Source organism: Vitis riparia, chromosome 4, assembly GCF_004353265.1.
Source record: "Vitis riparia cultivar Riparia Gloire de Montpellier isolate 1030 chromosome 4, EGFV_Vit.rip_1.0, whole genome shotgun sequence".
Taxonomy (NCBI): Eukaryota; Viridiplantae; Streptophyta; class Magnoliopsida; order Vitales; family Vitaceae; genus Vitis; species Vitis riparia.
The window spans coordinates 1,788,665-1,803,393 of record NC_048434.1 but is presented as its reverse complement, the minus strand read 5'-3'; the positions used below and the strand labels follow the sequence as shown (position 1 = coordinate 1,803,393).

The 14,729-nt window shown below is 35.8% G+C and overlaps 3 protein-coding genes across 3 annotated transcripts; all 3 read left to right on the top strand.

The window, feature by feature from the left end:
• The first annotated feature begins 494 nt into the window (after positions 1–494).
• On the top strand, positions 495–3,902 carry LOC117913431 (endoglucanase 16). Its single transcript, XM_034828406.1, has 8 exons — positions 495–1,124; positions 1,212–1,424; positions 1,568–1,768; positions 1,861–1,938; positions 2,080–2,229; positions 2,335–2,443; positions 2,991–3,154; positions 3,503–3,902. The coding sequence occupies exons 1-8, from the start codon at positions 906–908 to the stop codon at positions 3,827–3,829; spliced, it is 1,461 nt and encodes a 486-aa protein (XP_034684297.1). The 5' UTR covers positions 495–905; the 3' UTR covers positions 3,830–3,902.
• A 924-nt stretch (positions 3,903–4,826) lies between these two features.
• LOC117913381 (endoglucanase 16-like) lies at positions 4,827–7,763 on the top strand. The gene is made up of 8 exons (XM_034828345.1): positions 4,827–5,045; positions 5,146–5,358; positions 5,477–5,677; positions 5,857–5,934; positions 6,675–6,824; positions 6,910–7,018; positions 7,140–7,303; positions 7,390–7,763. The coding sequence occupies exons 1-8, from the start codon at positions 4,827–4,829 to the stop codon at positions 7,717–7,719; spliced, it is 1,464 nt and encodes a 487-aa protein (XP_034684236.1). The 3' UTR covers positions 7,720–7,763.
• Positions 7,764–10,939: 3,176 nt separating this feature from the next.
• Positions 10,940–13,903, top strand: LOC117913071. The gene is made up of 2 exons (XM_034827975.1): positions 10,940–11,525; positions 13,129–13,903. Exons 1-2 carry the CDS (start codon positions 11,206–11,208, stop codon positions 13,652–13,654), a joined length of 846 nt encoding a protein of 281 aa, XP_034683866.1. The 5' UTR covers positions 10,940–11,205; the 3' UTR covers positions 13,655–13,903.
• The last annotated feature ends 826 nt before the right edge of the window (positions 13,904–14,729 follow it).

Genomic DNA, 14,729 nt, shown 5'->3' with positions numbered 1-14,729 from the left:
CACGAGGGTGTAGGTAATTATAAAAGAATAATACTATCTTTTTTTTTAACCATATTTATTAAATTATATATTTGAATAAATAAAACATTTCACCTAATCATGTTGGCACTAAATTGAAATTATTTTATGAATATATTATAAATAATTCTACCATATTATGCTGACAACATAATGGAATGCTGAGGAAGCCAATGCCTCTCTTGGTTCTCAAATAAGATGAGGGAACCTATATTCCCAAAAATAAATAACAGAAAAATGGTATGGCAGAATGGATTGGAGGCAAATGAGTATCATGTTGAGTGGATTTTCCTCAATCATGGTTTTAAAAAATATGGATGTAATGTCAAATTTCAGCCTCCCTCACTAAAAATATATTTTCACTCATTTTTTTTATTTATCATATTACACCACTTTTTCCTTAACAAAAGTGATGAGTACTTCTCTGTTTTCTTTTTCCCAAAATAAGTAATTGATATACTTAGGTAAAGGAGTAGTCAAAGCTGTTTCTCTAACCCCACATTTTCAATTCCAATAACCCACTTTTTCTCTCCATCCAATAAATAATAACACACTAGGGAACAAAGCCCCACAACTGCCAATAACTAACTCTTTCTTCCTTCCCGCCATAAAACAAAACCAGAGCCACCACCTCTTATTTTTCTTGTTCCCCAAAACAAACTTAGGAACAGAAATCACAACCACCCTTCTCATTTTTATTTTAAACTTGGCACAACCCTCCATCCCCTCCATCAGAAATCACCTTTTTCTCTTCTTCTTTTTTTTTTTGGGAGTTTGATTCTGATTTTATTCTTAACTTGACACAACCCTTCATCCCCTCCATCAAAAACTATCTTTTTCTTTTTGCTGTTTTTGGAGTTTGATTCTGATTTTAAGATTTTTGGTTGATGGGGATGTTTGTGAGAGCATCTGCAGCCATTGCTGTGGCATGGTTGGCTTTGTTTGAAGGATTTTTCGGGTTAGTTAATGGCAGCGATATTAACTACAAGGATGCTCTGACCAAGTCCCTTATTTTCCTCGAGGCACAGAGATCAGGGAAGCTTCCTGCCAATAATAGGCTACCTTGGAGAGGAGACTCGGCTCTTGAGGATGGAAAACTCGTAAATGTGAGATTATTTTCTGTCAAAAGTACTATTTTATTTTTCCGGGTTTTCACCAATTTATTGATCTGAATGATTGGTCTTCGCATTTAGGCGGATCTTGTTGGAGGATATTATGATGCAGGAGACAATGTGAAGTATGGGCTTCCCATGGCTTTCACTGTTACTACTCTTTCATGGTCAGCTATCTTTTATGAATCAGAGTTGAAAGCAACTGGTGAGCTTGAAAATACGAGAGATGCGATCAAGTGGGGCACAGATTATTTTCTCAAAGCGTATCCTCGGAAAAATAGATTGTATGTGCAGGTGAGGCTGATAACTGGTCTAAAGAAAACCGAAAAAAGAAATGAAGGGACTGTTTGGAAATTGTTTTTGAAAACAGTTTTCTATTTTTTAAAACAGTTTTGAGAATTTGTTTCATAAGTTTTTTGTATTGAATATGAATGAAGGTGGGAGACCCGGTACAAGATCATCAATGTTGGATGAGACCCGAAAACATGGAGACGCCAAGGACAGTGTTGATGATAGATGATAAAATGCCTGGAACAGAGATTGCAGCTGAAACTTCTGCTGCCATGGCTTCTTCTTCTATTGTATTTAGAGGTGTTGATCGTGCCTATGCCCGTAGGCTCCTCAACAAAGCCAAACTGGTATTTCACCATAAAAGCTTCTGTAGAGCTCTTTTGTTCCGTTTTGGAAGAATCGAAATCAATTACACCTCTTTTTTTCTATGCATTTGCAGCTTTTTGAGTTTGCCAAAGCACATAAAGGAACTTATGATGGAGAATGCCCCTTCTATTGCAGCTTCTCAGGCTACAATGTGATTTTTCTCCACCCTTCCTCTTCAGTGAAAATACCAGAAGCCTATTTGGTTTCCCAACTGCTTTCTATTTAAAATTTATCCAAAATGTTTATGATAAGATGGAATGATTAATGATTTAAAATGTTGGGGGAATTGCAGGATGAGCTATTGTGGGCAGCAACATGGCTATACATTGCCACAAGGAAGCCAAAATACTTGAAATACATACAGGAAGAATCCATAAGTGCAAGTGTAGCTGAGTTTAGTTGGGACCTTAAGTATGCAGGAGCCCAAATCCTCCTCTCTAAGGTTCTATATTTGCAGTCACTAGTACTTCATTTGGATTTTTGCACCCCCACCGATTTTTTATTTTATTTTTAATAATTCTTTGTTCTTTTATGGTGTGAAATGTAGTTTTATTTTGAAGGGGAGAAGGGTTTAGAGACACTCAAGAACCAAGCTGACAGTTTCATATGTTCAGTGCTTCCTGATAGCCCCTACCACCAGATTTACCTCACTCCAGGTTTCTCTCCCCTCCCATTTCCTCCTCAAGACTGTTAAAACTGGTTTCCATATATTTTTTTCATACTGTCTTTCACCCAAATGAATTCAAACATATATTCATAATTCCTCACTAAGGCTCTCTTTTGGGTAGTATTTTTGAAAAAAATATTTTGAGGACAGTTTAATATTTTATAAAACAAGAAGTCTATTCGAAATCTAAAATATTATTAATTTTTTTCCCTAAATTTTTAAATATATTTTAAAAATTATTTTTATACGTAATACATTATTTTTAATCATTTTTTATATCTGTATAATTATTTTTTTAAATAATCCTAAAAAAGTTGAGAGTAGAAAACTATTTTTTTTGTTCAAAAAAGTTGCCAATCAATGCATAAACTTTTTGGTTTGAAAAGTAATATATTTCAAGCTCATCGTAAATTTGTTTTTTCAAATTTATTAAGTCCATGTCCAAACCCGAAAAATAATAATAATAATGATAAAAAAAAAAAATGAGTTACTTTTGGTTTTTGGTGATATTCAAGGGTGAATGGTTGAATTTTCAGGTGGCATGGTACATTTGAGAGATGGTGCCAACACCCAGTATGTTACGGGGACAGCCCATTTGTTTAGTGTGTACAGCAATATACTTGCTCAATTCAACCAGAAGGTTGTATGCGGTGGTCAACAATTTGACCATACTCACCTCATGGCCTTTGCCAAACAACAGGTACTCCTCCCTACCCTCCACTTCAAATTTGCTTCTTTTTATATATATACATACCATTTTCTTCACCTTTTTTTTCCTCTATTTTTTTCTTTTTTACCTTTTATCGAACTTTTTGGGATCCTCCCTAAATCCCCTTTGAAAAATATATTTTCGTAAGTATATATTAAAATTGTTTGAATTAATAATACTCGAAATTCAAAAACTACTCAACATCCGAGCATCATAAAGTTCATTAATATGAAAAAAAAATGTTATAAAAATGACGATACAACTAACATTTTTCTTAATTAGAAGGTTTTTTTCGGGTTTTTTTCATGGACACTAATTAATTTTTAAATAAAATTGCAGATGGATTATTTACTAGGAAAAAACCCAGAAGGAAGATCATACATGGTTGGATTTGGAAACAACCCCCCAACACAAGCACACCATAGGGGAGCCTCAGTTCCAAAACTGCCTCAAGGCTCCACAGTGAGTTGTGCCATGAGCTTTGTGTATTGGTTCAATAAGAACGACGCAAACCCTAACGAGCTAACGGGTGCCATTCTCGGTGGCCCCGACCGCAACGATAACTTCGACGATAAACGTTGGGACTCATCCAAGACCGAGCCATGCACGTACGTGAATTCGCTTGCGGTTGGTGTGCTATCACACTTGGCCATGCACAACGCTTAACTCAGAGATTATGTATGTGAAATATTTGAAAAAAGATTTGTTGTAGGCTTCATGTTTGACTTTTTGATGGGTACTTGGACCGTTCACTTCAAAATAAAAAAAGAAAGTTGTTGCATTGAAAATTTTTTATTGCATCCATGATACTTGATGTGGTGTTTACATTTGATTGAAGAGGTTAGATGATCGAAAAATCCAAAAAATAAGTTTCATCATTTGAAAAGATTAAGATAGTGCTTAATATATGATAATAGGAATGGGGATAAAGATGAGAGCGAAGCTGTGAAAAAAAGACGAAGTTAAAAATACTATACAAGGAATATAAAATGATGGAGATTAGTTTGGGGTGTAAATGTGGGCTAAAAAATTAAGATTCGTTTGTTTCTCTTTCAAAATTGAGGTCATATAATTAATATTTTATTTTAGATGCTAATTTTTTATTTTTTGAGGGAGCATCTGCCCCTTCGAGTTTAATCCACCAAATCTAAATCTTAATAAGTGAGTTTGGTTTTCATAAAAACATTCTCATTTTTAATAAATCATTTATAATGGAGTTCACATTCTTGATACCAAACATGCTCTTAAGTATAATATGAGATATATATATGCTCAATTTGATTAAGAAAAATATATTTGTTAAATTCTTGGGTATGGCTTCGGGTGAAAGTCCTACCTAGTCTAGACTAGGTGTAGCCCAAATTAAGAAGTGGGCCAAGAAAAGCCCAACCCAACCGACCCAATTCTTCACCTATTGCTTCCAAATTCTTCCTCTATTATGGAAGAGAAACAAAAATGAAGGTAGGGGTAGGTAACATATAAAGAACGAAGGGAGAGACAAAGATCCTGTGAGGACTCAGCTTTTGAACATGTGAGTCCACTAAACCTAACCACATTGGACAAGGGGCTTGTGAATTGGGACTTGGGAGAGATAAGCTAATAAGTCCTTCTCTCCCATTCCTCTTTCTCTTGAGTCTCTTATGTGTTTTTTGGGTTGATGAGAATGTGTATTAGACGAACATCTCCGCCCATTTTCATATCATACTTGGCTCTTTTCTCCCCATTTTTCATACCCATTATTAATGGTGGGGACTTCAACTACAAAGAAGCTCTCACCAAGTCCATTATTTTCTTGGAGGCACAGAGGTCCGGAAAGCTTCCTCCAACCTCTAGGCTTGCATGGAGAGGAAACTCGGCTCTTGACGACGGAAAACTCGCAAATGTACATACCATCACAATACAAAAAAAACTATATGTATTAGTCTTGTATTTCTTTTTGTTTAAAGTTTGATGAAGTTATACATATATATATATATATGTAGGTGGACCTTGTGGGTGGATACTATGATGCGGGTGACAATGTGAAGTTTGGGCTACCAATGGCTTTCACTATTACTACTTTATCGTGGGCGGCTATTTTTTATGAAGCGGAGTTAGGAGCAAGTGAAGAGCTTGAGAATGTCCGGGCCGCTATCAAGTGGGGCACCGACTATTTTCTCAAGGCATCTTCTCAAAAAAATCGGTTGTATGTGCAGGTGAGTCCCACATCGGCCGGCCACTTTGTAATACTAGTAGTCGTACATAAATATATATATATATATATATATGTACGTATATGTGAGAGAGAAATGATTGTGTTGAATGTGAAAGAAGGTGGGAGACCCCGTGGAAGATCACGAGTGTTGGATTAGGCCAGAGAACATGGAGACAAGGAGGAGTGTATTAGTGGTGGATGAGAACAGGCCTGGAACAGAGATTGCAGCTGAAACTTCCGCAGCCATGGCTTCTTCTTCCATCGTCTTTAGAGGTTCTGATCACCTCTACTCTCGCCGTCTCCTCAATAAAGCCAAAATGGTATTTCTTTTGTTTTTGTTTTTTTTCTCTTTCTTTTAGGAATCACGTGCGAAGACAACCTTGGCCTTTGTGCTCACTGCTCCCTTTTGGATGATAATTTTTTTTTTTAAATGATAATATGAGAAAAAAAAATTAAAATTATTTTTTGATTTATTTTTCTCTTTTCCTTGCATTTGCAGCTTTTCCAGTTTGCTACATTATTTAATGGAAGCTACGATGGAGCATGCCCCTTCTATTGCTCCTACTCGGGCTATAATGTAATTTCTTTACCCTTTTGCCTCGATCAAACCGGAGAAAGAGAAGAAAATAATAATAATAATAATAATTTTCTTAGAAATTCTTATTTTGATAAATAAAAAAAATTCTTAACATGATATATTTATTTCAAAGAAATAAATAAAAAATAAATTAAATATACTTTATTTTTCAATTCTTGGCATGTTATATATTCAAAACTTAATATTTTGTTTTATAAATAAGCAAAGATTAGGAATAATCATGCAAATACTTCTTTAAAATAAAAAATTAAAATTAATGGTCAACACATAGTCATATATTCAAATCGTGTTATTGATGATACGTTGAATTTGTCATATACTAATTATTGCTTGCAAAACGATCAACACTTCGAGATTTGGGTCCCCATGAAAAGTTTAAGGGTTTGACTATAGAAAGTTTTTCAATTATTAAAAAGAATCTTAAAAATATTTGAAAAATTACACAAATTGATTTTACCTAAGTTTAAACAAATATAATTATATCATAATGTAAAATTATCATTTTTTAAAAAAAAAAATTATGAAAGATTTATAACTGAGGGTAAAACATTTCTCTTTATCGAGATTTGGGGTAAATCACTGACTTTTGAATGTAAAAACTAAAAAGGGTAAAGTATAAAACAAGTCAAATCTCGGGGAATAAAGTGTATTTAAAGAAAAAGTGTTTATGAAGTTGTGAATGATTGAAAGAGTAATTGCAGTAGAAATTGGAAATGTAGGATGAGTTACTATGGGCAGCATCATGGCTATACATTGCCACAAAGAGGCCAAAGTACTTGCAGTATATAGAAGAAGAATCCATCAGTGAAAATGTCAATGAGTTCAGCTGGGATCTTAAATACGCTGGAGCCCAAATCCTCTTATCTAAGGTATCAATTTATGATTTGCAGCCACAACTTCATTTGTTGAGTGATAATATTAGCATCCATTCATTTATGAATTTATAGAATGCAGTTTTATTTTGAAGGGGAGAAGAGTTTGGAGAAATTCAAGAACCAAGCAGATAGTTTTGTTTGCTCTGTGCTTCCCGATAGTCCCTCTCACCACATTCACATCACCCCAGGTTTTTCTCTCCCTCCCATTTGAATTTTCTTTTTTCGCTTATTATATTTTTAAAATATTCTGAAATTAATTTAGGAATTTTGATAGTGCATGATACATTCACCCAAACCTTTTGATGATAGGCGGCATGGTTCATGTAAGAGATGGTGCCAATAGCCAATATGTTACAAGCACAGCTCTCTTGTTCAGCATCTACAGTGATCTACTTGCCCAATTCAATCAAAATGTTACATGCAATAATCAGCAATTTTATTCGACTCACCTCATGGCCTTCGCGAAACAACAGGTATGTATTATTAATTACTAGGAAAAACCCAGCAATTTTTTATTCTAAAAAAAATAATTTTCTACTGATCTTTCCATTTGTTGCAGATGGATTATCTACTAGGAGAAAACCCAGAAGGAAGATCGTACATGGTGGGCTTCGGAAACAATCCACCCACGCACGCACACCATAGAGGGTCTTCAGTGCCAAAACTGCCTGAAAACTACACAGTAAACTGTGGAATGAGCTTCGTCTACTGGTTCCATAAAAATGAACCAAACCCTAATCTGCTCACCGGCGCCATTGTTGGTGGCCCTGACCGCAACGACACCTTCCTTGACCTGCGTTGGCAATCGCCCATGACCGAGCCATGCACCTATGTCAACTCCCTTGCAGTCGGTGTTCTAGCAAAGTTAGCTGCTGCCCACACTCTTTAAGGAGGATGTCACATTTTTATTCCTATTATAAATTTGTTGGTTTTTTTTATGGGTTATTTGGAAATTACAAAAATAAAAAATAAAAAATTAATTTTTTCTTAAATTTTATTTAGTGAAATGTAATAGGCATGGAACTTAGTACAATTCGGGTATGTTACCAACTTTGAGAATAATAATAATAATATTTTGTCGGGTTAGGTTTAGGTTGGTAGTTGGGAGGATTAGTGTGATTGAGTTGGATAGTGGAAAATTAATTTTAACCAATGAAGGAGAATGTGGGCTTAACCTTAATTTATTTTAATGTTTTTAAAATATTTTATTTTTTTAAGTTTATTATTAAAAATTCATAAAAAAAAGATTTAAAAAATTTTAGAGATGGATTTATAGCTTATCCTAATTTGAATATAATCCCACTCAACCACTTAAACAGAAAGCGAGTATCTGGTTAACTGTACTTTCGCGAGTAGGAATGTCGTTTGGATAACGCCGTACACGATGTGACACCTCACCACGTGACCGAGAAGACGTAAATGCGGCAAGTTGAACTACCTTGCCACGTGTTCATATAATATGAAGCCTAGTTACGCGTTGGCCCACAACATCATCCTCACGGACCTCAATATTGGCCCACTTGGCCCACTTCCGAATCCTCAATGATGCTGGAGGATCTACCCCTTTGAATTGGGTCCATCAGCCCAAGCCAGCTCACAAACACTGTGGCTCGCCTCATCCCGAAGCCGAATAGACCAATTTTTTGGACTTAGTCTCGCTTTTAATTGAAAAGTCGGTCCAAAAATATTCTTCGTCTCATAAATATTAAAAACTTTATATTAAGGTTTTTTAAAATACGTATTTTGGGTCAAAGGTCAAATTGGTCGCAGGAAGGCTCTAGAATGTTGACACCTTCATATGCAGTTGACCAATATGACCCTTAAGTTTCGCCATTCATCGTCATTTCTAATGTCACCCCATAGAATTTATACATCTAAATCAAGAATAAAATAATAAAAACCATAGAAATTATAACGTTGTTTGACTGAAAATTCTAATATTTGTGACTGAAAAATTTTAATATTTTGTATTATTAAATGATATGGTTAAATCCCGATCCATTAGTCATTTTAAAAATTTTAAGATGATTCTCAAAAATGCCAATTGAATAACATTTTTTATATTAAATGATATAGTTAAATCCCGATTCATTCAATAATCGTCTTAAAAAAATTTAAGATGATTATGAAGCATGTCAAACGAAGAACATTTTTTGTCGGAATTAACGTCAAACAAGTTTTTTGAAAACAAACCTTAGACGATGGAAGGAAAGACCGAAACAAGGGAGAAAGTTGAATTTTGAGGTAGTAAAATGGGAGAAAAGAAAAGGCAAAGAAAGTGGATTATATGCTTGTGTCCATGTAACGTGTAAAACTAAAACAGCTGGAGGCAAAGAGCCCTAAATCCAAACTAAAGTCAAGCCACCACAAAGAGAGACAAAGATCTTATCAAAAACAACTAATAAATAATTATAAATTAATATGGGTGGGACCCGCTCCTAGATATACATGGAACACACCAACGGATCATGGCCTTTGGGATAAGCCTCACCAAACGCCGCAACATCCGTCATTTCCACGTCATCCCACCCACCCTCATCCTCACCCTATAATATTTATTTTTAAAAACAAAAAAAATAATCTCGCCCGACAATATTTTTGTTTTTACTTTTTTATTTTAATTCAAAACTTTTTTATTTTTTAAGTTATTATATTAGATTGAAAAACTTCTTTAGCTAATAATAAATTATATGATTATTATTTTTTATTTTTTTTATTAAATAAAAAAATATAAAAAATTCAAGTTTTTGTGAATAAAAAAGTCAAAGATTTAACCTGAAGCCAATCCAAAATTTTATCTTCTTCCTCCTTAGACAGATACTTAAACCTTTTGAATTTTGACACTTCCCCCTTCCCATTGGTCCATGCGTCCGCAGCGTCCCCTCACTTTACCGTGGAATGCTTCAATCTCCGCAACAATTAGAAAAACTCGTCTGCCTCGCGGATCACTGAACCTAAATGGTCCGATGCAATAGAATTCCGACACGTATACTACTTTTTTTATGAATTAGAAAAAATAAATTGATACTCATTTGACCTTTAAATAGCAACATTTTACCCTTAAAACTTATTAAGAATTTAATGAATAATTTGTTGAATAAATAAATAAGATTAAAATACAAAGAAATACGTTAAAGTTTTCATACTTCGCAACTATATACAAAAGTCATAAATAATCATGTAAATAACATTCTAAAATGAAAAATTAAAACTAGTGATCATATGTTGAAGATGTATGAAAATTTTCAATTCAAAATTGATTGTTTAGAATGAAAAATTACAATCCCCTTTATAATTTTATAAAGTAATTGTAATTGAAGGCAAATAATTGGTTTTTAATAAATTTAAACAATAAAATATTAAATTTTGAACATAAAAATATAAAGTATAAAACATGTAAAATTTTGAAAGGATAAAATATACTTAACCTCAAATGTTAATATCAAATTTAAGTGTTATTTATGTGGTAATGTTGAAAGGATCATCAATCAAGTGATGTTGCATCCATGTTTTAAATCTTATGATATTGAATTTTGTCAAAGAGTTTGATATGCATATTAAACTCAAATTCTATAAAATTAAGTCTTTTAAAAAAATTATAGTTTAATATGATATTAGAGTTTGATTTTATAAGAGTATGAATTCTAAATTTTATCTATCGGTTCAATAACATATATGAGAAAGGATTCTTAACTAAAGATAATCGAGATGAGCATTTGATAAGAATAAATTTGATGCGACGAATCTTCATAATTAAAAATATTTTAATTTTTTATATAAATTTAAAAACAAATAATTATAACAAAGATAATGGTATCATGTAATAAATTTTTTTTCTTTATTTTTGGTAAATTCTCTTCACTATTTTGGGGAAATTGTGGATAACGACAAAGGAGAGAATCCGATAGCAGGTTAAGCTGGATACATGGTAAAGCACCTGATAATCTCTCATTTTCAATTACAACATTTTTTTACATTTTCTAACATTGGCCAGTGGATGAGGATTCAGGATAAGGCCTCGTCTTCCTTATTTATTATTTTATCTAATTAAATAATTAAATATTTTTTTTTGGGATTAATAATAAATAAATGATAATAATAATTATGTCTCCTCTCCACCTTTCTTTCTCTGCTCGCTCTGTTTCAGAGATCTCATCGATCATCCTCCATTTGGGTTCTGTACAGCTTTTTCTTTTTTCCATGTTTGGTTGCTGAGAAAAGGCGAGAAATACTTTTGATTTTCTGTTTGGTTCTGAATTGGAGTTGAAGTATTTGGATGTGATTTTAGAATTTTTGTGTTCTATTTTGCATTTTTTTTTTCAAAACTCGATTTCTTGGCAACCAAACGGAGTATTAGTTTCTTCCAGTTGTTGCGATGTCGATTGCTTTGGATAGAAGCAGTAATAGAATCGAAGGTTCTGGATTCATGCATGGAATGTCGTGCATCTCGATCTTTGAGTCGCCGGAGCTGTTGACGGGGGATCGGAGGTTTCCGGCTGGGGGAGAGATGGCGGCGAAGGCGGAGGAGAGAGAAGAGGAGCTGGATTCTTGCAGTTCGTCGTCTTCGATAGGGAAGAACAGCGATGTCTCTGGAATGTCATCGGACCAGGAAGATTCCGGCGAGACTGAGGTTCAGAGCTCGTATAAGCGGCCGTTAGATTCAATGAATGCGTTGGAGGAGGTTTTGCCACTACGGTTTGTTCCCTCTCCCTCAATTCCTTCTATTCGGTAGTTATGAAATTCTCTGTTCTCTTCTTTATCTAACATCTGTAGATCAACCGAGGGTTTTTTTTTTTTTTTTAATATTTTATAGTTGATTTCCAGAGTTTCAGGGATGGTAATTGTGTTGTCTCTTTTAATTTATTTTTGAAGCTTATTTGTAGAAATGGGTTATTATCCGTTTGGCTACCGGGAGAGCTGGGGGAAAGAAATTGGAAGCTTAAGTCATTATAGAATTTTCCAGTATCTTTATCTTAGGTTTCTCAGTAATCAAACAAAGCGTGGGGTTTAGATTTTGTTGGAAACCAAAACTCGTTATGGGTTTGTTCCTCAGAATCATAGAAGGATGTGATCGTTTTTGAAATTGGGAGGATCAGTTGATCTTCTATAACATCATGAGTCACAAAGTTCCAAAAGTGAGTGAAAAAGAAAATCCGCTGCCGTGTGTATAGAACGTAGTTTGCTATTTGGCGCTTTCATCACAAGCTGTGCTGTTCCTGACTCTGGGATAAGGATCCCATATGCCGGTGCTGATGCAGAAGGTTATCATTAGGGTAGTTGTTGAGGTTGATTATCTTCCGGGAACCCTTAAAGGTGCCTGATGTCCGTCTTGTTAGTTGGTCATCAAATCCTATTTTGAGGGGACTGGGAAACGTTGAACGCATAGAGTTTGGTCTTTTGCGTCAAGTTAGGGGTTGAGCCTTGCCTAGAAGACATAGATCACCTTGTTATGGGGGGGGCGGGGAAACATTGAACGGTGAGATTTCTAACTTCTGCCCCAAGGTACAGGGTTAAGGGGTGGAGGAAAGGGGAAGAAAGGAGAGTGTTGAGGGTTGCCCAAAAGGCACAGATCAAACAGGGAGGAGAGTTTTGACTTTTACTCTAGGTTTGATGTCAGTTCAACACATCCTTAAGAGAGATGTCCTTCAGTTTCACAGACCATGAGTTGCCATTGGCTTAGCCTGCTGCTGCGTTGAATGTCTGCAACCAAGGCCCATATGGCAGGTCTCGCTGCCTCTATCTCAGTCTTCTTCCTTCTGTTCCACACTCCATTCTCCTCTTCACTCTTTGTATTCTTGCAATGTCACAAGCATTCATGGTCTATCTCCTACACCTCAGAAAGCTACCTTAAACAGAGATTTGTTTTCAGTTCTGGTCTCTGTTTTAATCCAGAAGATCAGACATTGAAAGAAATGGCCTCTCTGTTCTCCTAAGGCAATTTAACGTGATCAAGAACAAACTGTGTGTAACCCTAATCACTTATTCCATTGTTTTTATGCTTTGATTTGCTTGTTTTGTTATCTATGCATTGAATAATCCAAGAATTACCCAACCCTATTTCAAACAATCACAAGACCCAAGTCTATTTCAATCCCTTTTGCAATGTAGTTTTCATGTTCCTCTGCTGCAAGAGCAGCATGTTAGTGGGAGTCTAATCACAAAGCTTCAAGGATTCACTTCTCCAAACACCAAATGGAGTCTTTGTTGTATTTTGTTACAATCAAATTATATAAGAATATGTTTGATATTTAGCAGATTGCGATCTTTTTCTAATGAGTGATGATATGGTTGGTTGCAGGAGAGGCATATCAAGGTTCTACAACGGCAAATCAAAGTCCTTTACCAGTTTAGCAGATGCTTCTACTTCTGCCTCCTGTAAAGACCTTGCAAAGCCAGAGAATGCCTACAACAGGAGACGTAGAAATCTACTTGCTTACAATCATGTCTTGGACAAAAACCGAAATTTTCCACTGAGAAGTAATGGGGGTGGGATTTCAAAGAAACTTGCTGCCACAAGCCGAAGCACATTGGCTCTAGCAGTTGCCATGAGCAGCTCTGATAGTAATAACAGCAGCGAGGATCTGAACTCGAGCCTGAACTGCATTTCAAGGTCTCCTTCCCTACTCCTCCCACCCCTGCATCCACAAGCTAGGCTATATCACAACAATGTGTCTTCATCACCGCCTCAACGGAATTTATCCGCATGGCGATCCTACTCCTTGGCTGATCTACAACAGTGTGCCACTTCCGGAACCACTAATGCAACCGGCTCCCCAATTAGTCGGGCAGCTGATGATCACAGCAAAGCTAACTTGAGTAATTAAACCCTCATCCAGAATTGGTCTGAACCAATGTTGGTTGCCATGGGAGTCAAACAATCCAATCCTCAGAATTCCCCAGCCCATTGTGCTGGTCTTTTTTGGGTATGGTATTCTGTAATATTGCAGAATGATGGCAATTTGCCTAATCTATTTCCCATGTTTGTAAAAAGTTGATGAGAAAGTTTCGACATGGCATGTGGTAGTGGTGGACGGGGGAGCTGAGCATATGCTTATCTAATTATCTTTCTTTTTTGTTTTTTCTCTAAAATAATGGGTACTTGGGTTTTTGATGATAACAAGCATTCTGTTTGTTTGTCGTGATATAGGAAAGACTATGCAGCGTGTGTTTGACCAGGAGTCTAGGGTACGGGCTTGTGTAGCACATGGGGACGAGTGTTTGAAACGCTGTCACGTGGAACCTTAGGTCTTAATCGTCTAAGGTCTAATTTGACGGATGCTGTTTTGTGAGTGTCGTGATAATTATGTCCCAGGGCTGAAGCCTGCCTCCGTTGTGGTCTAAAGATTTAAGGCCCTAACTACCTTGGTTCTGGCCTAAAAACACTAGGACTTCTGCTTTCTCTTTTTTGGCTTTGTCGTCTTTTCGCTCCATTCCCTTCCCCATTCTTTTTTAGTGTAGTTGAGAACCAAGCCAATGGCGATTCAGAGCATATGAAGGCTGAAGCTGAGCTCTGTTCACTACAAAGCGGCATATATTACGGCCCGTTGACCTGCAGTACAGCCAAGGCAGTCCCAAAACGTTTGGGTCAAAGCACTCACCCAGCCCAATCCTCTTAGGGCCAGGCTTGGGCTGATTTTAAGCCCAAACATGGCCCGTAAATTAGTCCAAGCCCGGTGCTTGTGCATGGAATTAAGCCGAAGTAAGCCCCTTTAACATGTCCAACAGCGCTCATACATGGGGAACAAAATCGAAAATGGGAGCAGTAAAACTCAAGAGAATGTTCATTACAAGACCACCCTGCTGAAAGGTATTCTTCCATGATTTTCACTCAAAAAACAAAAAATAGAATCGAAACCAAAAATAATAGCTAGACGCAGTTTGGCGTATTGCATCCTCTTC